The sequence below is a fragment of the Trematomus bernacchii genome, unplaced genomic scaffold, assembly GCF_902827165.1.
Source record: "Trematomus bernacchii unplaced genomic scaffold, fTreBer1.1, whole genome shotgun sequence".
Classification (NCBI taxonomy): domain Eukaryota; kingdom Metazoa; phylum Chordata; class Actinopteri; order Perciformes; family Nototheniidae; genus Trematomus; species Trematomus bernacchii.
The window spans coordinates 5,160,921-5,187,928 of record NW_022987564.1 but is presented as its reverse complement, the minus strand read 5'-3'; the positions used below and the strand labels follow the sequence as shown (position 1 = coordinate 5,187,928).

The following is a 27,008-nucleotide window of genomic DNA, read 5'->3' as shown; positions in this document are numbered from 1 at the left end:
CTTGTGTTTATTTATTCCTGTATTTACTTCCACATTTATTTATTTATTTCCACATTTATTTGCACATTTATTTATTCTTGTATTTTTGTATTCCTGTATTTATGCATTTATTTATTTTTTACTTATGTCTTGTTCTGTCCTCCATAAATGTGTGCTCATCGTGTGCATAAAGGTAAAAATTCACTCAAAAATCATAACAAAACCTATAGGGCGTTCATTATTTAAAAACACATTGGTGGTCCAGAGGTCTATGCATTGGTTTTTCATGCAGGTGCTCGAGGTTCAACACCCAGGGGATGGACATATTTTATCTCCTGCTATGCTGATGTTAAATCTGGAAAAATTGTACCCACCACTTTTTCTAACCAAGTGACTGATACCAATACATTCTTGTTAGCTTAAAATATTAGCATGTATGTATAACCCCTCCAAAAAGTGTATTTTATGATACCCTGAAGTGATTATCAAGATGTAATCTGTCTCCATCTGCTGGTCAAATAACAACTTGCTATATTGGGATGAAGATGTGAGAACTCTGCTCAGGATTCTAATGTACTTTGGTGAAGCTGGTAAACAAGTTGTAAAAATGGTCAGATCTTGCACTCAGACCCTCCTAATTTAGCCCAGTTTTTATATCCAGCTTGATATTCTAAATGTTATAGTGAGCACTTTTTTATGTGATAAAAGTTTAGTCATTGATCAAATATTGCTTCACTATTAGTTGTTGGGAAACAGGTTTGTAGATTAGTTCAACGTTTGTAACTTACACCTGGTGTGGCTCTGTAACTATGTGAACATAAATAAGTAAATGTTGCATAAAAAGTTCAAGGTTTCTCACTCTACTAGTTTCAGTTGGAGGGTCAATCAGTAACATTAGGTGGCATGTTTCCAGGTTGCACTAAAATTGGTTAAATAATGTCCTTTTTGAAAAATATTTCACGACAAAGGCTACTTAAGACACTTTAGACAGCATGTATTTATAAAAATCTTCAACTATGTATCGGAACATGATTAGTTGTCATGCTATATATTGGACAATGCTTTATCTAACTTTAAAACGGTTTACAATGTGTTTGTTGTTAAATGTGGGTATTTCGGAAGTACAAAAAAGGTGAGGCCTGAGTACTTGATGCAAGCCTTTGTGCTTGTGTTTCTTAACTTCTGCAGTAACAAGGAAATGTTAGCTTTAAAAAATAGAAGAATCACAATGACAAGCCTCCAACGTTAAGGCGTAACTTACTAGTTTATGTTAGGGGAGTTTTGGTTTAAAGGTAAGTAATATTGGATAATGCAGTTTCACATAAGTCACGCAATTGTGTGGGTCAAGGTTAAGTGTTTATTAATCAATAAGGCTCCTTATAAGAAGAATAGTACACCAAATGCGTGTGTGTGTGTGTGTGTGTGTGTGTGTGTGTGTGTGTGTGTGTGTGTGTGTGTGTGTGAGTGCGTGCGTGAGTGAGTGCGTGCGTGCGTGCGTGAGTGCGTGCGTGCGTGCGTGCGTGCGTGCGTGCGTGTGCGTGTGTGTTTGTGTGTGTGTGTTTGTGTGTGCATAGCTGCATGTTTATGTGCTCTTTAGTTTGTCAGTCTGGTATGAAAATTGTATGAGAGAGACACAAAAACACAAAGGAAATGGCCAGTAAATTGAGATTCCTTTCTGCATTCCTGAAGGTTTCATCTTAAGTGTCTGTGGTTAGGCTCCGGTGAGTTTCAGAGGCTTTACTCACCGTTTAATAACTCAACAAATCAAACCAACACATAACTCGGCCTGCTCCACCCAAATTATTGGGAAGAGACAACAGTCTATTTGTTTAGTAGGTACCATTCCTTCTATCTTTTGACCTCTAAACCATCAGCTTTTGTCTGTAATACATGCATTGTTGACCTGCATGGTAACCAGTGTTTGAAGAGGCCTTTAGTGTTTGTGCTTTGAGAGAAGGCCAGTAAACCAGGTCTGGCCTTATTGTTTTCCTTAGATACAGTAGCCGCTCACTTCCTCTGAGAGGTTTTTGTAAGCTGACTCAACCAGTCCAACTGGCTGCCTTCCTGTCCCTTTTCCCATGGTTAGCACGCCTCGGCTCAACCTGTTGTTCAATGCTGCACAATGACAGATATGTTCAGGTTTATCATGTCCCAAGGACTTAGCCAACTAGTCTCATACGCACATGGCACATGTTTGATGCAAGCACACTAGCGTCATCGCACACCAAATCACGACCGTAGACAGGCGCACGTATTTTGAAGTGTGCGCACCTGACTCAACATACGTTTTTATGCATGGTTCAGTGAGTCATTTTGGGTTTAGCTTGCTTCTAATTTTGTCTCAGCTTAAGAACCTGTAAATAGCAACTGAAATGATGCAGCCATTTTGAGATTTTTAAACAATTATTGACGTCTATTGCATGTTGGTAATAACTGATATCCAGTTACAAACAATGAATAAAAGTGTGCCAGTACCCATCAGGCTCCAGAATCAAGGATTGACCCCTCATTACAACTTTTTGCAACCAGCACCACTGGTACATGACTTGTACCATATGTACCTACTTGGCCTCGCACGTGCACACTTGCACATAGACGTTATCAAGGGTGTAACTTTGGTTTGAGAAGTGGGGGGGACACAAAACAGGGGGTCCTCCGCAATGAAATATTTTCTCAATTTAATTCCATTTCCTGCCTTTCTACAAATATATTAGGGACTATAGTGTTAACAAATCCAAGAAAAATGTGTAGTGTATATAATGAGTGTGCACACTTATCTAGTATCCTATCCATGTGAACCTGTTTTATTTGTGATTACCTGACATCCTCTAGGGGGGTCCGGGGGCATGCACCACGGGAAGATTTGTTTCTTTAAATTGAAGTTGAATGCATCAATCTGGTGCACTTTGAGGGCAACATTAAGAGATTTATGGATACAGTTCTCAACACTCATATGAAACAGAACTGTATATATTTCAATAATCAAAAGCCATTAGAATATGCTCACAACCAATAACAAATCATTGATAAACTCCTCTCTCCTATCTTTATCTTACCTAGTCTGCATTTTTTTCTTTTTATTTATGCATATTTGACTAATCACTCCCCTTTCAAACTGTGTTTTTTATTTGTGTACTGACCTATAGTACACATTGGAAGGATTTCTTAACTTATTTTATATACAACTATATATTACATAGATGGAAATATTTGTTTACATAGATGACCAAACCGTTTGAGACCCACTGAGATAACTAGACTAAAGTTTACAACCTAATCACTCAGAGAGTCCTTTACCTCCCTGAGCTGACGTTATCTCTCTCAGTCCGACAGGAGAGGACTCTCCCTCTCCTTATTGTTGAAACAGCTTCTAATCTCCGTTAGCTCCGAGCTAGCACCAGATGCTAACAACAACCCACGTAACTCTCTCAGTCTCTCTCTCTCTCTCTCTCTCTCTCTCTCTCTCTCTCTCTCTCTCTCTCTCTCTCTCTGTCTCTCTCTCTCTCTCTCTCTCTCTCTCTCTCTCTCTCTCTCTCTCTGTCTCTCTCTCTCTTCTATTTCTCTCTCTCTCTCAGTCTCTCAAAGTCCGACAGGAAAGAGCTCTCCCTCTCCTTATTGTTGAAACAGCTACTAATCTCCATTAGCTCCGAGCTAGCACCAAATGCTAACAACAACCCCCGTAACTCTCTATGTCTCTCTCTCTCTGTCTCTCTCTCTTTCTATCTCTCTCTCACAAGATGCGCTCGTGCCACACACACACACACAGACGCTCCTCCGTGACGATGACCGCTTGCGTAAAAAAAAAAAAAAAAAATGTTTTAAAGTGGGGGGGGGGGACACAAATGGGATTTTGAAAAGTGGGGGGGACATGTCCCCCCTGTCCCCAGTGGAAATTACGCCCATGGACGTTATATATATTTATTATCATATTGATAATTATTCACATCTGTCAATATGTTAACAGAATGGCTCCTAATTATATTGTTGTCATTTTATTTCATGCTGTTACTTGTTTTTTTTAAATATTTTATTATTATTGTCCCTTTGTGTACTCTTACCTGCCCAATCCTGTGTTTTATGATCCTTTGCTGTTGCTATGACACCTGAACTTCTCCACGGGTATCAATAAAGACTTATCTTATCTTATCTTATCTTACAGTTTTGGTTCTTGTATCTACTATTGATGTGATATTATCCTTGACACCTCCAAATGTTTGTTATTGACTCAGTTCATAGCATCTTGAGCACATGAGAGTAACATTGCCTTTGTTTGTTGTGCTGGTTCACCATCAAAGCTGGGAGAACAAACGGTGCAATCAGAAACGGATACAGCTGGAGGGTATCCCCTTATACAACCTCTGCTTCAATATCTCTCTACAACGTCACTTTGCTTTCTACACACATTCTCAACATGCCTCTCAGTCTCACTGGGCAAATGCTCAAATGTCACACTGAGGAAACCCTTGTGTCAAAACTGGAACATGTTCAATGAGAAATATAGTCTTGGGGGTGAAAGGATTGATGTTATTGTAATTGTGCAACTGTATCTGAAAGATCTTTGTATGGATGTTTTTCTCTACCTCGCCTGGTTGAAGTTAATGATCAACTTTCAGTGAGACTACCTGGGGATTGTGGAAGGAGACGCAGATTCGGAGATATGGGACCGAGAGTTAAAGAGGAAATGCAAAAGTGAGACTTGTTATGATAAGATGACATCCTGAGATTGCGATTCTGTTTAGTCCAGAAGAAGTTTTATCCATGTGGGTTGATGGTAAGTGTTAAAGCAGGTTTCACTTTAATTTTGTCTTAATTGTTCTTGGGCTTTGGGAAACACTTTATGGGCATATATTTGCTATTTTTATAACTTTTAGGACCAATATATTGATCCAGATAAAAAATAAATGTAATAATTGACATTGAACATAAACATTAGTTGCAGCCCCATAATGTTAGTATTAAGCATCTTCTGTGTCCTCTCATGTGGAAATGTGTTGAAATGTGTAATTGAGTGTTCATTGCATTCATGCTTACCTGTATGTGTGTAGAGTGAGGAGTGACTCTGCAGAGTTTCGACTGGGATGGGAGATGGAGAGGGTGTCCCCCAGGTATGCAGGCCACCAGATGCTGAAGGAGAAACAGCGCACATTCCTTCATCAACTTTCACTCTAAACTTTAGTGGAGCGAGATAAAAGGCATTCCCTGATTCCTCCCTCCTCTCTCTGTTTCTGTCTTCCTCCGTTTCGATGATGAGACTCAGACCGGGTCTCGTGTTGGCACTGATCCACACAGAAACCACTTGGGATTCCAAAGGCACACCAAGAAAAAGAGCATACTGTCATATAGGAGATACCATTTAAACAAACTCTTTGACACGTGGCTTTTAAAGAATAGAACGTTTCAAAATGAAAGATAGTACTAGTTGTGATGCGTTTTAACACTAATATGAATGTCTGAAAGCCCAAGGCGCATGTACGTATATTGTAAACATGTGATTGTGTTTGAAGGGTGGACTTTGCTTGAGAAAGTTCCTATTTTAAGGAGGTTTGTATTACTGAGACGTTGCAGCTTTCCATTATAGCTATGTGTTGTGTTTTCTTGTTTTTTTATGATAGGGCATGGACAAAGTTCTTTGTTATAACATTTTATATTGTGTTTTATGCAATAGGACTTTTGTTCATTTTAATACAAACACAGACTTAAACTGTTACAATGATTTAACTGGCTTCCGCTTTTTCATAAAGCAACTTTTTGAATATCCATCCATCAAAAGGAATAGTGGAAAGTAAACTGCAGCTTGTCATCACCAGCCTCCAGCATGAGGGATGCTTTGTCTCTATAGCTTTGGAGTTCATCAGAAAGACAGCTCAATAGGCCATGGTGGAAAATAGCTGAAGGGCAGGTGTACAAAAAGTATTTATATAGATGTTGTGGTGGAAGAAATGTTCAAACCGTTTACTTAAGTAAAAGTGTCAATGCACAGTTTCGACAGCTAATTAGCAGAAAATGCTAATAATGGCCCGTAGGATCATATGAAATATTGTTTTATTTCCTAATTAATATTGATGCACTAATGTGAAAGTAGCATTTTAATTAATAAATAATATGGTCTAGGTTGATCTAAGTATAGCACTTTCCACAACTATCATTATTATAATCACCATAGTGAGTAATTAATAGCCTATGACTGTATGCCAGCTTATGAGAGAGTGAGAAACTTATGACCTTCATAATACAGGTCATATGTTTCTCAATCTTGCAAACAGGCTGTATTCATGTAAGGACTATTGCTACTTCAAACATAAAAAGGTACGAAAAAAGGTGAGTAGACGTGTTTTTTCTCAACATTGCAACCCAGAAGTTCTATGTAACATTTGTACATGATCTTTTAACAGTTAATGTGTTAGATAATGGTACTTCATGATGTAAATGTAATATACAACCAGTTCAGCATTTTCAGTCATTAAGGATATTCAAAACTGAGGATTGGCTTCTTTCAAAGATTGAGGCCACAGTATATGTCTATATTTCTGGATGTAACTAAGTATATACTTGGCTGTAGAGGACGCAGCATGTTGAAATGTCCTGGTTATTACTTCTAACAGACAGGAAGTCAGACAGACAGGCATGAGGACTACATACAGTACAGCTGACATGGACTTGAATGAAGGCCGGATGTGCGACCAGCAGAAGCTTCCAGAAGAATCATGCAGGACAAGGAGCCTGGAAGGTGAAACCGGCACCAGGCTAAACTGCTTCCCCTCACTTAACGTGAATTTACAAAAGCAACAATTGCACGTTTGGTGCAGTAATGCAACTTCAAGAAACTCCTGACTTCTTCCTGTTGCACACCCCCTCTATGTCAACACAGGTTCTCATTTAAACCATGTAACCTACCTGCTGCTGAGTAACCTACAACAGTGGTGTTAAGTAACTAAGTACATTTACTTAAGTACTGTACTTAAGTATAATTTTGAGGTACATATTTCTATTTTATGCTACTTTGTACTCCTACTCCACTACAATTCAAAGGGGCATATTATACTTTTATTCCACTACATTTTCGTAGTAGCTACCTTTAGTAACTTTGCAGATATAGATTAATGATAAACATTAGGATCAACAATTGAAAAATACTTAAGATACACCTGGATTCAATTCACATTCTGCCCAGGAGTAAATAAAGTAGATTACATTATTTCCATCAATACATCAATATATAACCAAAACATGATATATATCATTCTGAAAGGGGCCGAATCTGCTTAATGAGTACTTTTGGTACTTTAAGTATATTTAGATGCCAATACATTTGTACTTAAGTAACAGTTTGAATACAAGACTTTTAACAGAGTATTCCTACACTCTTGTACTTCTACTTTGACGTAGAATACACGATCTGAGTTTCTTCCCCTCCTGCATTTAAACCATGTAGTTTACAGCTGCTGAGTAACCTGCAACGTATTTAGATCGGTCGCTATTAATACCATTAATTGAGTGAACATCACTGTCCCATTCCATTCCTTTGTGTGTACAGCGTAGGCCGACACTACACGCCATTGTGGCCTAAACTGCTGGGCGTCCAAAGTTGGAGCATGATTTGGCTCCCTTTCTTGGGTTGGGTTCTGGTGATACAAAGGGCTCTTTTTTTAATCTGTCACTGAAGAAGAGCACGCTCCCATGGGGTATGTTGCCTCGCAACGACAGGCCCCGCCTACCATCGCAGTGTATTCACCTGAGCTGGGTCACACGTGACACAACCTGCAGGCTCATCCAATCAGGAGTGAGGACAGGTGCTCCGCGAGAAGAGTTTCGGAGGCGGAAACCTGCTGGGTCAGTGAAAGAGAGCCTCTCCTTATAAATGTGTCAATTCATGTGTACTATTCTCAAGAAACAGCAGAAGTAGAAGAGTATTTGACGAGAGCAGCTAAAGAAAATGAAATGTTTTGGAGGTGGCGTTGAAATGGATACTGCTGCGACCCCTTGAAGGACTGCTGTCACACAGTTGTTGTCCACCACTGAAAAAGAAGACGACACTGACCTGTCCTGTGGATTTATATCTCAGAACAATCATAAGTGTAACATTTACACTTTGCCTCGGGTCGTTTTGAGTGTCCACACACTTTACTGCACTCCTGTAGCTCAGGTGAGTTTTCATGAGAGCTTTTTTTGCGCATTGTCCATCTGTGAATCACGGCTTGGGTTTGTTTATCTGTCCCTACCACTCATTAAACCAGTTATACAGAGAAGGTGAACATGGTTACACTGGTTATTCTGAGGAGTAGCTGGTGAGAAGTTGTGTCAGCTGTGGAAAATGTTACAAGATAGCAGGTCATATTTAATCATATTCAAATTGAGCAAAGGGCCAAATTATGATGTCCAAACAGATAATATGAGTTTTGTATATCATAGGATCAAGATGTATGATGATGTGTGAGTTATATTTTATAACATCAAAGACATGCCAGTTTTGCGGAGTTTTTAAGTAATAATTAGATATATGGATTGGCAATATGGCCAAGATCTTCTAATACAAAACAGGTATCACAATATATCATGTTTCTCTGGTTATTTGATAAAAAAATTGTCTATTTGAAATAAGCACAGGGTAAAGCTTATTTATGTATACTTCTGTCTGACTAAATACTTGACAAATGAAAAGTACTGAATATTTTCTCATGAGGAGAACTTTAGTGCACAATAAGCAACAACGGTGAAGCTATACCTAGTTGAACCCACAATGGAAACCAAATAGAGAAATATTTACAATACACATATTTGTACAGTTTTGACTATATAAATCGTCATATAGCTCAGTCCTATTTGATGTTTTATGGGAAATTAGGATATTTAGAAGCCAGTTTAGAGCATGAAGATCAAATGACCTCAAAATAAAATGACAGCTCTTAAAATAAAACTGATGCAGAGGAGAAGATCTCAACTAAAATACTGATGGCATCTGTTCCCCATTCCAGCATCCTCCCTCCAGTCCAAGATGACAGAGAGGATCCCATGGTGGAAGGCATTCCTGCCCAAGAAGAAGAGTGGAGGCCCCAAGGACACACCCCACTCCCTTGACCAGGACTTTGACCCCTTTGCACAGCAGCCCGAGAAGCAGAAAGACCCAGCAGCCTCCAAGCCTGCAGGAGACAACCTCCAAGGGTCCAACAAGGGCTCCAGCCTCCTCAGCGATGACACCTACGATGACTCCCACCTGGAGTCGGTCTTCAACGAGCAGACATGTCGCAGGAATATGAATGTGTCACGCTCGGGTCGATTTAAGGAGAAGCGGAGGGTGCGCTCCAGCCTTCCTATACAGGACAATGAGACATAGAAAGTGTCATCAAGGAGAGAGGTGATGGTGAGGAAGGAATCAAAGACTGCTGTATAAAAGATACCTGAAGGAAAGGAGAGGGCTTTGAGTTTCATGAAGATGCTTTCTTCTCTTGAAGCAGCCAACCAAGAGGTCTGCTGTATGTTGGTTACCGGGCGAGGAGCATTCAACTTTTAGCCCCAAACTGCAGAAATGAAGTTATTTGGTATATGACATATTGGAAATGTGGACATTTTCGTCGACTGACTTATGCCAGCAGGCCACAGAAACTATGAAAGGTGACTTGAAGAGGATCATATTTGTGTTTCATGATGGTTATGGAACCATAATAATAATAACCGCCAATAATATTGAATAATCAAAGCCCAAAAAAGGAAATATTATGAAATTGATGTAGGCACTTGTGACCTTAATATGTAGTTTATGTCCCACAGTGTCACATTTCCAGTCATGGACAATGTAATCATTGAAAGAATCTTTAAAAAACCTACAAACTTCTAAGAAAACACATTCCTCAAATCCAATTGTCTGTCAATACTGAAGTGTAAGTGTGATATGCTCAAGAAAAAAAATACTGTTTATAAGATGTTAACATTATTTCTATGATGCAAATAATATATGTTTGATAATGAAGGATAAGTATAATGTTCCTTTTACAAAAAATGTTGATTCAAAAGGGTTAGAAGGATATTTATGAGGGTGTAAAATGATTTTATAATTATGTTTGACACACAATATCACTGTGGAAGAAATTAAACATAAAAAATGTTGAATGAAGGATGAAATCCAGCATGTTGTTTGACATCATGGGTCCAAAACAAACTACAGACTATGAAGTAAGAAGCTAGCGTTGTGATATCCATGTGAATGAGATATATGGCCGTGTAGCTGAAGAAGTATGGTCCAGGTGTAGTTTGCTTTGCAGGATTACTGTATCTTGGACCAACTGTGAAAACTTAAATGAAGGCAAAAATATGAGAAATAAATCTGATAACTGCGTGCATGTGTGCTTCATTATCCTATTCAACCACAATCTAATTAGTAAACTTGGACAGGGCAAATATAGCTTTGTGTTGTGTTGGAAAAGGTGTCTTGATATTGCTGCTAAATCTAAAAAAGGTAACTTATTTTACAGTTTAAGGATAACATAAAAATCACCCAAAAACATGAAATAACCTCAAAGTAAAACAGATTGTAAACAGATTTCGTATCACATCTTGTCAGTCGTGTTAGTGCCACGTCACTATTTGACTTGAGACGAGGAGGGTGGGGGTTAAAGTGTATTTATAACATAGTCTGAAAAATGCAATTGCACAGGATTAGTGCCATTTAAATGTGGCGTCTGCAGTGTGTGTCAAACCAAAGTTCAAAGGGAGCCTGTGTCACTGCATTCCTCTTGAGGTGTGTGTGTGTGTGACCAGGGCATTTATGCAAAATGTTATGACGCATCATGCACCATGCGTCAATCATTTCACATGTAATGCATTAATACCATTTCATTATCATATTTTAATGAATTTGCCTTGAGTGAAAGACATACTTTGATATTAGTTAATGCACACCCTTGAAAGGATGACTTGTAATGTCATATTGTAACACAAGGGGGCAAAAATGTGCAATGAAACAGTCGAAAAATAGAGTTTAGTAGAACTAAAATCTACTTAAATGTCATTTAAAAAAATCCATAAAGGAATACGTTGTTACTGGACAGCCATGTGTTTAGCTTATCAATACAAGCAGTTATCATGATCTTGATAATGCCTACTTAATTTTTATTGGTGTAAAGTAACTAAGTAATGTAGTTAAGTACAATTCTGAGGGATTTGTACTTTACTTAAATATTTCAACGTTTTGCTACTTTGTACTTCTTCACTTCAATTTAGAGGTAAATCCTGTACTTTCACTCCACTTAATTTATTTATTATCTTTAGTTACTTTGCAGGTTTGGATTAATAATGATAATTTAGACAACACTTAAGACTTAGCTTACACCTACAGTAACATTCACAAGTTATCCTGCAGTAAACAAAACCAGATGCACCTTTACTATACATTAGATTAATGCATCAATAATTGTATTCATAAGCTTTATATTATTCTGCATAATGAGTACTTTTGGTATTTTAAGTTTATTTGGATGCTTATACTTTTGTACTTTTACTTGAGTAACCTTTGATTGCAGGACTTTTACTTGTACAGAGTATACCTACACTCTGGTACTTCTACAAGATCTTCTCCCATCTCTATATTTCACACAGGTGTAGGGAAAGTTTCTTGGGAGCATGAATTGAGTCGATGACACGGTCCTCCCTCTGCCTCCTCATTGGTCCCGTGCTGAGTGGGGGGGTCGGTGAGGTGTGGCCGCGCGCTGCTCGCCTCCTGCAGCGCGCTCACAGTTTTTCAAATAGAGCCAGAAAGAGACCATCGTGCACGACCACTTTCACTTGTTTTCTCTCAGTGTGAAGTAAAAATAAAACGTTCTGTTAGTTTTGAAACGCTTCCTCAAGGTTTAGCGCAACGGCCGGATCAGTGGTGTCCTCATTGGACTATAAATAACTGAGGGGGGTGCACTATGAGGACACTGTGCTGTGGTCCACCTCACTGAAGCTGTCCCTGCAAACAGGTGGATTTGGGATATTTCAAGAAGGTAAGACAATCCTGGTGATCTTGTGTCTGACTGTCTGGGGTTTTTTTCTTCTGCAAAACTGTCTGATGACATGTGTAAACGTAGGACATACCATGACATCACAATGAACTGTTTATCTTAACTCCTTGTTTTGTTATTGTCTCTCCAAAGACATGGTTCATCAAGTTCATCTTACTGTCAAGGCATTCTTGTTTTAGTGGAAAGGTATTCAAGCTGCATATCATTCCCACAGTGCAGTTTAAACTATAAAACAATGCTTAATATTTATACACTATTTATTTAGCTATTTTCAAGTTTCAAAAGAAAAAGGTTTTAGAAAGAAAAAAAAGACAAACATGTGCAGGATTGTTTTTGAGACATTGGCTTTTCTCCCTCACTGTTAGTCTTGAAGACCCACTAGTGTATGTGTTTAAAATGTCAAAATCAACTATTCTTACAATTTGCACATTTAGTGAATGGGACACATATAGAAATGAGGTTATGCAGTCCTTCATAGTTTTATTTTCTATGTTTCAATATATTTCCCCTGTTGACAACTGTAAGAAACGCAAATAATACAAATGAAATGTATGTATTTAAATGTGACTGTAATGCAGCATAAAAAAGTACTGACACCAACGCTGATGAAAATCCATCGTATTCACGTTAAGAAAACATGATTTACAGGTGGCCTATCTTAGACCCCAAACAGAAATGTATAGAAACACTCTCCTCATTGATTCATACATAACGATATTTATCCTTTAGTCAATAAAAAAGCCGGTACTGGGGCTTCATGTTCTCAATCTTCTTTGCATAATTACATATAAAAGTGTAGAAATCCCTTGTTAAGTCTGCCACTTCCTGCTGCGTGTGTGTGGTGTGTGTCATCTGACTTCCCTTGCTCCAGGAAGAATGATATGTAATACAGGTCAAAGAGAAACAGCTGGTGAGAGGTGCATTAACACTCAGCGTACCAACTGGTCCTCCATAGAGCCAAACAGTGTCCAGCTTTTCCCCCTTTAAAGACGAGACGTGTCACAGAGGCCGCCTGACACAGATATGGAGATAGAAATAGCAGTGAAGGACAGTCTGATGACACACACGGACACACACACACACACATAGACAAAGACAAGTGGGACTTATACTAAATTCAACAAAAACAGGTTCTGTTCTGTTTGATTAAATTGCTCAGCATGTGCAAATTCCCCAGAGAATTAAATGTTCACAAAACTCAAGCTGTTTTCAGACTTTCACAGCTATGCAAGACAGCTCGTCAAGAATTTATGATGTCAACTAAGTTGTGTGTGGGTCTCAGTGACTGTCGCTGTGGATCATTACCCAACAAAGTCGCCAACGACACAAGAAAATTGAAAGACGGTGATGTAATCCTTAGTTAGTTTATTTTATTTGATATGGACAACACAGTAGCACAAGGGCCAGATGCTATGTGGTAATGGTTTGTTGTGAAATGCAAATGTACACATTGTTTCCTCTTCTTTCAAAAACATATAAAGTCAAAAAAGAAAACACATCCACAAATACATACAAAGATACATCACAAAAACTCAAAATACAGTTGTGTCTATCTGTTCCTGGAAAGTTGCTGTTTGGCCACTTTAGCTTATCACTTTTATTACTGAATCACGAGACATCCTGTAACATGTTCATTTGGAAAAAGAATCAGGAGAAAGTAGAGAACAATGTGTTTGCAGGCTGTAGCGCTTTCCTGTGGAGTTTCCTCAACGTGTTTTCCAATTCTGACTGAAGGGTAGGGGTCTATTACTTTTCACACAACACTCTCCATTGTCCCTCTCCCAAGTCCCGCCACTGGGCATTGTGGGAAGAAGAGGAGGACAGGGGGGTGTTGTGTCTGATTTTTCTAGAGAGGATGGAGCGCTTGCTGTTTCCTGTTTTGCGCTCTACGCTGGTGAAAGCTCTTCCTGTTCAGGGGAGAGGGTCAGAGGTCATCGAGAATCCCCCTTTACACAGGAGCAGCGCATGAATAGGATGGTGACTGTTTTTGCTTTTGCATTGTCTTCTGTAGGTATCTGAGGCCTCAGCATGCCAGTTCCCCCCCCTCCCCCGCCTCCTCCCCTGGCTCCCCCCCCACCACCTCCACCCAGCGCTGCCCTGCCACAGGTAAGAGTCCTTCTTATGCAATTTTGCAAATGCTCGCTAGTGTCCTTCTCAATGACCATCAACCATCACCTGTAGGTTGTTTGCATTATTGATTGAGGTAATACAACACACACACACACACACACACACACACACACACACACACACACACACACACACACACACACACACACACACACACACACACACACACACACACACAGTAGGGCAGACAGCAGTCTCTCAGTAGCAGAGGAGTGTTATGTTTCCGCAGCAGGCGCTCAGTGTCCTCATGTTAAATGAGAAGCCGCTGCCAGCGAACACGAACACACAGCGGAGACACATCAATACACTGAAGTCATCTCATCTCTCTATGAATTTCTCAACATTACTTAAAGAATTCTCCTTCTCCCTGCTTCTCTTCTTCTTCCCTAGCTTTAAATGTGTTTATATTCCCTCTTGTAAAACCCTTAACTGAATAATCTTACTGAATCTTAGTTTCTTTTACGTTTTTTTGGGTTGGCTGTCCGTCTGTTTAGCCATTGTCATGAACACAATATCTCACAAACGCTTTGAGAGAATTTCTTTATATTTGAAACAAATGTCCACTTGAAATCAAAGCTGAACTGATTACAATGTCAGGGTCTACGGTTAATTGTTATATGTGCTATACATGCCATTTCACTTTTTTCTCACCCAACTCTTAATGTCAAATAATTACATCAAATACATCTTGAAAATACACTAAGCAGGGCTGAAAGTCTTTATTTCTGCGGTTGATTTGTTGTGGTTTTTTGGAAACCTTTTAAATATATATCAGAAATGCTTAAAAAGAGAAGAAAAAGTTTAATTTAATTAACTTGAGTCTAAAATTATGTCTTCACACATCCTGCTTTGTCTGCTCCCGATTCCAACATCCAAAAGATATCCAATAATCAAAAATATAAAACAGAAATGCACGATTGGAGCTTGCATGAAGTATAAGTATTAAGAATAAACCTTTGTCGGTTTATTCTTAATACAGTAAATGTCATAAATTATTAATTGATTTTCAAATGGTCTTTTCTTTATTTAGTGTCCTGAAGTCGACCCTCAAGACAGAACAAATATGGGGCAATTCACTGTTAGATGAAAGCTGTTTTCTGTCTCTGTGTGGCAGTGTCCGTCGGAGCCCCCTAAGCTCCAGTGTGCAGGAGCAGGTGGAAGGAATGCCCTGCTGGCCGACATCCAGAACGGAGCCAGACTCAGGAAAGTAGCACAAGTCAACGACCGCAGTGCTCCGGCCGTGGAGAGTAAGAGCAACAACCTAACAGAGCTACTAATGTACACATGGACACACTCACCTAATTCTCACAGTGGAGCTCAAAGGAAGGAGAATGATGTGTGTTTATGTGTTAGGATGCCATAGTGTGAGATATAAATGTAAAACAAGACTTTGGGAAAAGGGAGGGCAGTGTGTGTGGTTGATCTGGAGTGCTGCTTCTCTTTGACCTATATACACACAACAAGTGGACACTTCAGGAAGGAATGCCCTGAAGGAGATAAGGATGCAGGAAGAATAGGAAACAACTACAGTGGCACACACAGTAGACAAGACATACAATGTATCCCCAGTATACAATAAGATTTATAAAATGGTTAAATATGTTGTATAAACAGTATTTTTCAAGTATGTGTGCATTCAACGGTATGTTTTGCCCGGTTGCGAGACACATTTCAAATGTTTTTATGACCATAAAGTAACACTATATGGACAGTGGTGCCATTATTATGATCACTTGTGATGTAATGTATGTGTACACATGTGTTGTTCCACAGATCCCAAGACTAGCCCTGGAGATGTGTCCAGTGTGGGCTCAGCAGGAGGGACACCCGTGGGACCCTCTTTGGGGGGGCTTTTTGCTGGAGGTTTCCCCACCCTCAGGCCTGTAGGACAAACAAGCAAGACCCCAGGTTGGTGAAAACATGTCTTGCTATGAATAAATCTATAAATGATATAGATATGCAGTAGTTGCAATATTTAGTCAACCAATGGACGAGTTGTTCAACAGAAAAATAATCGGCCAACTCTTTTGAGTATCGTAATTTTACATAAAAACATGTCACATAATGATGTTTCAGCATCTCAAATATGGATCATGCTTTTTTGATGTTTCATATGATATTAAACTGAATATCACTTGGTTTTAGGCTGACTGAAGAAATTACCTTGATATTTGACTGGGACGTTTTTCATTGTTTTCTGACATTTTGTAGTCCAAAAAATGCATCGATGAATCTAGAAGTTAATTTGTAGTTTTTCTTGATAATGACAATAATCACTATTATCAGCCCTAACATTGATTATCGAATTGACTCCCTTTCTCAAAGTGTCCCGGTCGAGCTCCTCCGCCTCCCTGAAGCCCCTGTGGAACCCCCCCCCTCCTCCTCCTCCAGCCGACAGCAGCAGCGTCTCGGAGCATCAGAGGACAGCGGAGCACCGTCGCTCCGTCCACCGCCCTCTCCCCCCCCTCGTCCTCCGCTCCCACCTCCCCCTCGCACAGCAGCAGGCACCCACCTTCATTCCCCACTTACTCTCCCCCTCCTCCTCCTCCACCTGCTCCTCCCTCTGCCCCTCCTCCACCGCCTCCTCCACCTCAGGACCGACCCGCCAACAGACACCCTCCCCTCCCCACCTGCCCACCTCCCCCACCTCCATCCCAGGTCACCAAGCCCACCTGGCTCCCCCTCCAGCACTCCCACCACAGCCCCATCTCCCAGCCCTCTACTCCTCCTCCCCCTCCTCCACCTTTCCAGTCTCACTCTGCTGTACCAGGGGATCGCTCCTCAGGGGGCTTCTACCCTCCACCTCTAGTCTCCTCTGAACCCTCGAGGTTCCCCATCCTGCGGGACAGCCCCCTGGGACCTCCTCCCCCACCTCCGCCTCCTCCTCTCCCATCTTCTTACACCCCCACCTGCCCATCCACTCTCCCCCCTCCACCACCCAAGCTGGCCGCAGTACCCTCACCAGCCATGCGCTCTCTGCCCCCCTCGTACCCCTGCAACGCCCCCACCCGACGGCCGCCTGCTGTGCCCAGAAGTGCAGGTGAGTGGACGCCATGATGAGGAAGGGTCTTTTTTTTTCTCACCTGTGATTTCCGGTTAATTTGAAATGCAAAGAAGTTGGACGCTGGATTAAATAATTAACCTTCTGTCTTATTTTTTAGAGTGAGCATCCCAAGGCAGTGGATATTGAGATGTTTTCACTCTACCACTTGTAGAAAAGCAAAGTATAGCCATAACCGACACAGGAAGATGGAGCCGGATATGGAATTATTCATAGGGCTCTTTAGTTTAAGCTCTGATCATTTTAGCTTTTACCTCTCCTGTCATCCTCTCTTTCCAAGCACAGACAAACAGCCTTGGGAGAGCTGTTTCTCCTAATGTGATAAGGCAGGCCCTTTCTTTCCGTTTGGGCTTCAACCACAGCTGTCTCGTAGATATGACCAAAAACAGCTTTTCTTCAGACAATAACAGGACAGTTTGACTCTGCCAGGGACAGGGCTTGCAGAGTCTTTTTGTATAATGTTGATTATATTCTTAGGTGTGGTTAAGTATGAGGGAAGAGAGCTTCAGAGTTGGTTTTGGCAGAGGCTGTGTCACTACTGCGTCCGGCCGTAACTTCCAATAAATCTTCAGTGTCTGATTAATTTGAAGCTCTCCAGTGTACTTCTTGTGTTCTAGTTCTTCGCTCCAAGATCTTATAACACATCCAACCTAAGAAAAGGATGAAGGTGATGTAAAATAGGGCAACAGAAAGTATTAGATGTACAAGACAAAGTTTGTATATTTCAGGGCAATGGTTTTTCTCCCTGACTTTTGCCTTGATTTTGTAAAAATACTGTTGTCTGTATAAACTGATGAAAATAACTCTTTAGAGGAACCGTTTTCACAACTCGTAGATGTAGTGTAACCTGCCATGGGGAAATCACAAATGTTGAAATACAATGTAGGTGTACATCTTACAACAACATGTTTACGGGAGAAAAACAATCCCAGTCGAAGTATTTGTGCTGTCAGTTGTGCGTCTGAAGTATAGTTTGTAAACTGCTGCAGCTGTTGCAAATAGTTATTAAAGTCAACAGGGAACATTTTAGTCTGTTTTTACAAATCAATGATCTTCCCTCGAGTAACCATATGGCCTTGCTGTCTCAGTTATCCCAAATAAACATTTCAGTTTTGGATGTTTTTCCTTTTTTGGTAGATCTTATTGCTTATGTCCGACACCCCACTGACTCCTCTGCTCTTGTCTCCCATGGCGACAGGTGGCGGTCGGCTGGCTCCTCCTCCGGCTCCCCCGGCACGCTCCCCCTCGACCGAGCTGTCCACCCGCATTCCTCCCCCCCCGCCTCCCCCCCTGCCTCCGTCAAGCCTCAGGAATGGACACCTGCACAGCCTGGGTGAGTGTAACTATATATCTGACAGTATTCATCTGACATTTTTATGGAGACGATTAAGGTTTTTAGTGTTTTTAGTGTGAGTTTCTTATGAAGAGTGCTTTCAAATTAGGGAATACGATTTTATTAAATGTAACTTATTTAATGAATTCAAATGTCCTTATCTCTTCTCTACATCCTCATTACAATTATACTGTATCAGAGCTTTTGTGTCTTCCAAAAATAAAAATAAACCTGGTGAGGATGAGAGACATCTCTGCTTGTGGAGAATGTCTGCTGTAATTGTATAGAGGTATTCATTTAACACTTTTTAAAGTACCTCACAGCAGTTTTCATTGCTTGTGGAATATACCTGATTGTTTTTAAAACTACTTATATTACAACTTGTCGTAACATCTGTTTAAAATTATTTTTGATCTGTTCATTTTATGTACCTAGTGATGCAACACAGGGTGTCCGCGGGTCTTAAAAAGTATTAAAAGTTGATCAATTAATTTAGCGAAAATGAAGGCTATTAAAAAGTATTTAACGGCATTTTCCAAGGTATTACATTTTGTAGCTTGTTTTCAATAAGTATATAAATTGTCCAAAGAGGTTGTATTCTACAGTTTGCCTGAATGTAATCATTGCGTAGGTGTGTAGTGTGATTCTGTGTAGTTTATTTATGGCATCCCGTTGGATTTGACGTCATCTGAACAGGACATCGCACGCTCCCTGCTTGATAGCGCGCGAAGGCCCGTTTACGCCGGTTGTTAAACAACATCGTTATGGGGAAATGCAAGTTTGCGTCCAAATGGTTGGAAGATAAGGAGGAAGGACAATCAATACCGTATATAGTAAATGTGAGGTAAAGTGTGTCGCCAATGTAACCGGTTAAAACTCGAAGTGGCGATGAGGTCTTAAAATGTATGGACAGGGTCTTAAAAAAGGTCTTAAAAGGTATTACATTTGACTTCAGGATTCCTGCATATACCCTGAAACAGTATAAAGAAAATAACATAAAAAATATTTGTAAAGACTTGTTTTGCCTTTAATCGATCGAACAGCTGTAGAGAGACCAGTAAACGGAAGACAGCTGGGAATGACATGCAGCATGGAGACCTTGTATTTGAAATTAGCACAACATATCACCCTTTTAATGTTATCTTTACTGTATATGTACTTCCAGCAGATGATTTTGAATCCAAGTTCCAGTTCCACCCCGTAGAGGACTTCCCTCCTCCAGAAGAATTCAAACCTTTCCCTCGGACTTACCCCAGCAAAGAAAACAGAGGTAGAGCCTCCCCAATATTTGTCATCCTAATCCATGACGTCATCATCATCACCTATTGAGTTGTCTTCCTCTTTCCTCTCCATACAGTGAACCCCAACCCCCCTGGGATAAGGACACACCTCAGATGAGTCATAGCCACATCCTGATCTTCATCCCCCCACTCACATATCAGGCAGTTATCCTCCTCTTCCTCCTTCTCGTGACAATTACATAACTGTCATGGACTTATTTGGATGAAAACTGTGTGTGTGTTCATGTTTAGTGTATGTGTGTGTGTGTGTGTATGTTGGTGTCAAACAGGGTCCCGCCTTATTCTGACTATGTGACCTCTGACCTTTTCCAGTGTGGAATGTTTTGAATGTGTGAGGAGGAGGGCGACTCTCCCTCCTCAGACTCACACGTTACATACAGACCGTACACACACAAGAGACAGTGTCTTTCAGCAGCTGAATTTAGTATGACAATTGATACATTTTATAAGCATTTCAAAATCTACGTACAGATTATTATATTTTCATTTCATGTCAGGATCTGTCCCTTTTACAGAAGCACTTGTAAAGTGAGTGGTTAATGCAGAAACAATGTTCAGCACACAGAAAGTAAAGCTCTTTTAAATATACAAACTGTGGTCCAGCAATGACTACTGCCCTAGAATAAGCTCTTTTAAAAAGGTTTAAGCAGAACAATCCATTTAAAATGTCATCTGTTTTTCTTTGTTTTGAGATTGTAATTACCTATATGTCCACCAAAAGCATGTAAGCAGAAAACTTAAAGCGGCCCTACTATGCTTTTTAGAGTTTACCTTTTCATGAAGTGTGTTAAATAGGTTTATATGCATGTAAAGGGTCTGCAAAGGCTTACATCTCAAAGATCATCATCCAGAGGGAGTTTCTCTCTCACACACTCCCCCCCCACCACCCCTGCTTGGACCACCCATATTGTAGTCCTTTGTTTACTTCTGTAACATGACATCACTATGTATCACTTGAGCTTCTATTGGCTAGCTCTCCAATACATTGTACGTGATAGGCTAAGGGGCGGGACATCTCTAAGCGGTTGACCAATCACAACAGAGCCGGCCAGCTAACCAATCAGAGCAGACTGGGCTCTGGTTTCAGACAGAGGGTGAAAGAGGTGCTGCAGCACAGACAGTATGAGCAAAATAAAGAGCTTTTTGAACATTAAAGCATGGAGACATGTCACAGTAGAGGCATAACATACAAATATGAACCTGAAATAGGGCCCCTTTAACCTCAATGAGAACAACAAAATTGCAGGTGACTACTTGGCTATGCAATTTCATCTATCGTTGTACATATGGTGGTGCTCTCCTTTGTGTTTAATTTTAATAAGTAACTAATGCATCGAGACATTTAATAATCATGGGAATGCATCTGGTTTCTCTGTTGTGAATACATAATGAATGAGGTGTAGTGTTACCTTCCTCCCTGTGTTAACCAATACTAACACCTGTGAAGACAGTGCCACCTGCTGGTTCAATGTGTAAAGTGTTACAAGGTGTGAAAACCAAATAAACCACAGTATTTTGTTTTAGAAAGTTCACTTTTATTGATCTCATTGGTTGTAAAAACTGAAAATTGTAATATGCCTTGACTAGAAGATACATTTTCATAATGAGTTTAGTCTTGACATGTTTAAAAAAAAAAAAACTGGACAGTCTAGATTAAAGTCGACACTGTGGAAACATTCGGTGGTTTGAGACGTGTGTGCAATATTGGAAAACAGCCTCCAGCGTGTTGGTAAAAACAACAAAGTACAGTTTATCTCACTTTGTCATTTCAGACGATTTACCTTGGATAGTAGCGTGCAGAGATAATTGTATGTTTCAGAATTTTAAATATTGATTCTTTCAGCATTGACACTGCAGTGTATGCATGTGCACTTTCCCACAGCGACTGTCACCTGTCAAACAGGTGTCTCTTATAACAACAACGATGGCTGCTTTGTGCCAGGACCTGAGTATTGTGTATACTGGCTCGCTGGGAACACGCAGAGAAAATGAAACTGAGCCATTATGTTCTCGGTTACACCTGCTTTTCCTGCTATGTCAAGTCATCACGGTTGCCATGGAAAACTCATGATCATCAGTGCCCTATACACAATACATTTCACTGCTCCTTAGACACAACAAATACCAAAGTTCACATTTTCCTGCCCCTTGAACCTAAACACAATTCAATCAATATCATACGACTGATTTTAATGACATTTACTCCAATTCTTCTATAAAGTGGACGCATTTATTTGCCAAATGTATACAGGTATAAAAACAGTCCCTTTACTTATGAACCCACAAAGGGTGAAATTAAATTGATGTAATTTTTTTTAGGAAAGGAAATAAATACAATTTCTCCCCCAAAATTGAATTTTACAGCCAAATTTAGCAACTGTTATCTACATACTTTGGATACACTGTTAAAGGCATTTACTTCCTGCTTTTCCTCAGATATTTGGTGACACTGATAAGCATATATCATTTGAACACATTCTTAAAAAGTGTGTAATGGACTATTGTAAACACATTAACAAAACATACAAAATAAAAAAGACATCAATTAAACACACCCATTGGCTCACACAACGCTCCTATACATACTTTCATGCTGGAAATAAAGCTCTGCATCAAAGTATTTCAACCACAAATCACTTTAAACTCCATGACACTGAGCGAGTGTGTGAGAATTTAAAGTTCATCGTGTTTGTAAGTAAACTCTCGGGAGGATATAAAGCCGTCTTTGTTCGCATCCTCTTTGTTGAAGATGTCCTTCACCATGTTCTCATGCAGGGTGTCGTTGGGAGGGTAGCCGTGGCGCTCAAACTCTTTCCTCAGATACACGCTCACCTGGTGGATGAAGGTGAGAGCAGGACGATTAGTGAGGATGAGACAGGTTGAGATTTAAAATTAAAATAAAGCCCTTGTGTGGAGTCAGATACATAAATCCAATTCCTTCATTTCTATACGTTTTTGACGCAATAATGCCAATGTTGTATTAGGATGATTCACGGGAGGGCTACTTCCCATAAGCTATGCTTCAGCCCTCCCGCTTCTACTGATTTTGTTTATCTTTGTGTGTATGAATTATACTTTTTTTCTTCTTTGGATGATTTAGTAGAATAAAATACTAATTAAAAAATTTAAAAAAGTTACATCCAAGATTAACAATACACTGTTAAAACAGATACTGCAGTTTATTTTTGACAAACAAATAAAGATATGGAATAATAAAATGGACACTACTTAATAGTCCAAATTGCTTTACCTGCACAGCACTTATGTTTTGGGATATTCATTTTAATGTGCATCCACATCTTAATTATTAGCCATTTCCAATAATTGACACTTGGCCGTGCTGGTCTGTTTCAACTCCAATTAGCAATTGTTTTGGGATATCAACATATATCAGGTCAGTGCTTCCCCTAGGTTTACTGCTTTGGGGGGGTGGGGTGGGTGGCATTGGGATATATTTATTTTAAATCCTCTGGAGCAGAGAGGAGCTGTGGATTATTGTTATTGATTAATGCATCAGTGTTTCTTAGGGTCAAAAACACTAAACTCACAACTTAAAATGAAAGCGTTTAGTTTATTTAATAAAAGAGCACATGTTCAATGTGAAAAGTGACAGTAGATATAGATTAGTTGCAATTTGGTGCTATATATATATATTAAAAAAAAGAAAATTATATATATATATTTTAAACATCTTGAATTTCAGGGGGGGCACGGGGCTCCGTTGGCGGGGCGCAGCGCCCCTCCAAGACAATGGTAGGGGAAACACTGCAGGTAGAAGTAGCACAGTGAATGATTTGTTTATAGCAGTGTTCAAATCTGATAGGTGATTTACTAGTTAGAAAAGAAAAATGAAATAACAGAGAGAATGTCCCCCTTCTGGCCTCTTAAACTGTCAGAAGACCACAATCTGAGAAGGTAACTGCTCATAAATGCTTAGTGTTGTGTCAAATTATCATATAATCATTTAAAACATATAGTCTTATACTCTGATTGTCTTTTACTCTGTTCAATTATATTTTTAGTCTTGTATGTGTTTAACAGAGACATATGTTTAGGATTAACATTTCAGGAGGGCAAAAGGAAATATAAAGGTGGATTTGCAAATGGTTAAGGGTAAGGGGGTTTTATGGTTTAATGATGGGATGTAGGACCAGTTGGCCGTTTCCTTTCATGAATATATAGTGGGACTGTCAGCTGTGTTCGGGGTGCAGAATTATCTTTATCCTCTGAGGATGAAGTTGATCTGTTCCTGCATTTCAGATCGATTTCAATTGTATATTGAATTGATATTTAGTTATATTTAATGTCTTTATTAAATATAACAAAAGACACATTTTGTCCATTCATTATTTATGAGTTTCTCTTAAGAATTTCCTCCACACTTATCTCTTTAGACCATTAGCCGCAAGGGTTTTTTATTAGTATATCATAGGAAGAAAACGCATTTTTATCTACTCCAAGTCAGAGAGTTTTCTGAAGGCAGTGTGCGTTTGTGTATACCTCCTGCATGGAGAGCCTCCAGTCATCGTTGATGTCCATCTCCTGGAAGGACTCGTGAGACCTCGGTCCATTTTTGATGTTAAGCAGCTCGACGACAAAGGTCAGCGTGCTTTCAGGAGGGATCTTACCTGAGCAGAGAACAGCACAGAGCAAGAGGTCAGATAGAACTGAGACTGTATCAACTGGGGTTTATATGAGAGTGCTTCAGTTTAAAGAAAGCATTTGGTCTGGCATCCCTTAAGAATCACAAATATTAGAAAAGTCTTATCAGGAAAGAAATGAGTGATCAAGATTTTTCTTCATCCTTCATCTCAAGAACAATGTTTAAGTTCAACTTTCAGTAAATGAGAAAAGCTAGTTGTTCAGTATAATCTTAACATTACACATTAAAATAATAATCAACAAATCAGATGGAAAAAATGTAACTATATATTTTTTATAATTACTGCTGGCACTAATACTGAAAGTAAAAAAAAAAAAATCTTTCATTTTCCTTTTCGATTTTTTCCCTTTAGTCTGGCCCTAATATTTGTCCTTATAGCAACACATTGTACATTAATTAAAGTAAACATAAGTTCGAAAACATGTTGAAAGTGTTACTAAGAAGTCAAATTATTATTGCATTATTAGTCATGTTTAGTCATTCAGGTTATTATTGTCAAGGCAAAAGTTAGTCAGGAACAGAAGAGATAGATGTTAGGGGTTAAAGCGGTGTGTGCTTACCAGGAAAAAGCATAACATTGTTCACATGCTCCATGTAGAGAAAAAGTGGACTAATACTGCTGAATGAAATCTTCATTCAGTTTGGGAGTCCTGGAGAGCAATTCAAAACAAGACAGACAAGTATAATATGCATACATGCAAAATTAATGTACAGGAATATTACACATTTTCTAAAAACCTCAACCACTTTTATAAAGACAGTCCCATGTTTCTGCATAGCAGCATGCACAGCAGTTTGCATGAATATGGTCAAAGCTGCAGTACCTTTCCCTTCCTTCCCGTAGGCCAGGGCAGGAGGGACGACCAGTTTCCTCTTCTCTCCAGAGCACATGTCCTGCAGGCCTTTATCCCAGCCTTTAAGCACTTCCATGATGCCCAGAGTAAACCACATGGCGTGCCGGTCACCATCAGTTCGACTGGAAAGCAAACACAGACAGAGAGTGTGGGGTTACAGGTCTGAAAAGGAAGGACTGCAAGAAGACCCCCTTTAGAGACAACAGCAGGTAACAATAGTGGAAATTAGAGTAAACATCCCTCACTTAAATCACAAAAGAACACAACATTTCCTCAATTACAGTCCCTACTGAGAAATGCTGCATAATATCACGCCTGTTTGCCCTCTGACCTCAGCTCTAACTATTACCACCTTTTGTACATGGTAAGATCTATGTATGATTTTTTTTAAAGTATATTCAGTTTTCATAAGCTGTGTGTGGGTTTAAGCATGTGTGTATATGCATGTATATATTTGCATAAGGTGATATGTATGAATAAGAACATGTAATATATGTTTACAGAATGGTTTTGTTAGATAAACCTTTTTGAATTAAATATCACATTGTTGTCTTTTTAAGTAAGTGCCTTATCTGTTGTCATGTTATGTTTGGCTTTTATGGTCAACTTAATAAAATGTGTCTTGTAACTTGGCTGAACTGACCCTTTACATGTTTTATCACGTGATCCTAACAGATGGAGGATTGACCAATGAGATTTGACACGTGAACACCTGGCATGGAGTAGCCATAGCAACCCGGCGAAAGAAAAATCGGATTTAAAGTTTAAACAACAAATGTCAAACCCGTATGAGCAGTTTATTTAAATGAAGAAAAAGAAATACACCAAATGGCTTCCACTTAACGTCTTGAGAAAGTTAGTTTCGTTACTTTTAATCTCGTAACAACTCCTGCTCTCTTGAAACTCACCGCGGGAGTTTTTCAAAGACAGTTTGCCGACATGAAACATACCTGGTGTACAACATGGTCCCATTCTCGAAGTACAGCTCATGATGCACCAGCAGCATGTCTCCGTACTTAGTTTTCCGGTGACAGAGGAAGGGTCTGTGCAGGACATCTATCTCCACCTCGGCTTCAGGGAGCTTCCCCCCGCTGACGGAGAGCAGCATGGAGGAGCATAGCCAGGCGAGCACCGTCAGCATGCTGCCACACTGTCACCTCACTGAGGAACAAAACAGGTAAGTGAAATGTTGGGAAAAGTTTGGAGAAGCTGCAGCGACACGCGTGCAGTTTATTTTCTACGTGGCAGTGACGTTTCATCCTGCATGTTGTTGCAGGAAGTATTTTCCTGATTGGTTGGTTTTGACCAGTAAACCCGCCCACAGACGCTCCCTTACAGATGTGAAGTTTAAAAAAAAAAAGGGCAATTTTTTTGCATAAGGCACATATAAAAAACACAAAACAGGGCATTCATATAAAAAGATGGCAAGGATAAAATTAAATAATGGTGGAAATTATACTACAACACAATCTGTCTCAAATAATAAACAATTCAAGAATCCTTATTATATTATCATGACTAAAAATCAAATATTATTTTTAAAACTAAAGAACAAAAAAGAAGGTAAACAGACGAGGAAGTGAGAGACAGTAAGACTGAGATAAAGATTCAAATTATACATGAACACTGTGAAAAAGGGATTACTTTTTCCACTTACAAGTACAGTATACGTCTGGAATGTGTTCTTGCAA

General features: G+C 39.6%; 3 protein-coding genes across 3 annotated transcripts; 2 read left to right on the top strand and 1 right to left on the bottom strand.

Annotated features, from left to right (window-relative positions):
- Positions 1-7,803: 7,803 nt before the first annotated feature.
- LOC117477511 (proline-rich protein 15-like protein) lies at positions 7,804-10,309 on the top strand. The gene is made up of 2 exons (XM_034124178.1): positions 7,804-8,122; positions 8,952-10,309. Exon 2 carries the CDS (start codon positions 8,972-8,974, stop codon positions 9,308-9,310), a length of 339 nt encoding a protein of 112 aa, XP_033980069.1. The 5' UTR covers positions 7,804-8,122; positions 8,952-8,971; the 3' UTR covers positions 9,311-10,309.
- A 1,418-nt stretch (positions 10,310-11,727) lies between these two features.
- LOC117478404 (WAS/WASL-interacting protein family member 3-like) lies at positions 11,728-20,676 on the top strand. Its single transcript, XM_034125449.1, is given in 9 exon segments — positions 11,728-11,957; positions 13,987-14,081; positions 15,220-15,352; positions 15,879-16,013; positions 16,431-16,509; positions 16,511-17,145; positions 18,365-18,499; positions 19,668-19,769; positions 19,857-20,676. Coding segments are annotated over 8 exon segments (1,338 nt in total). The 5' UTR covers positions 11,728-11,957; positions 13,987-14,003; the 3' UTR covers positions 19,898-20,676.
- A 262-nt stretch (positions 20,677-20,938) lies between these two features.
- Positions 20,939-26,569, bottom strand: LOC117478403 (peptidyl-prolyl cis-trans isomerase FKBP14-like). The gene is made up of 4 exons (XM_034125448.1): positions 26,268-26,569; positions 25,288-25,439; positions 24,301-24,428; positions 20,939-22,632 (listed from the first exon to the last, which is right to left on the bottom strand). Exons 1-4 carry the CDS (start codon positions 26,456-26,458, stop codon positions 22,474-22,476), a joined length of 630 nt encoding a protein of 209 aa, XP_033981339.1. The 5' UTR covers positions 26,459-26,569; the 3' UTR covers positions 20,939-22,473.
- Between the last annotated feature and the right edge of the window lie 439 nt (positions 26,570-27,008).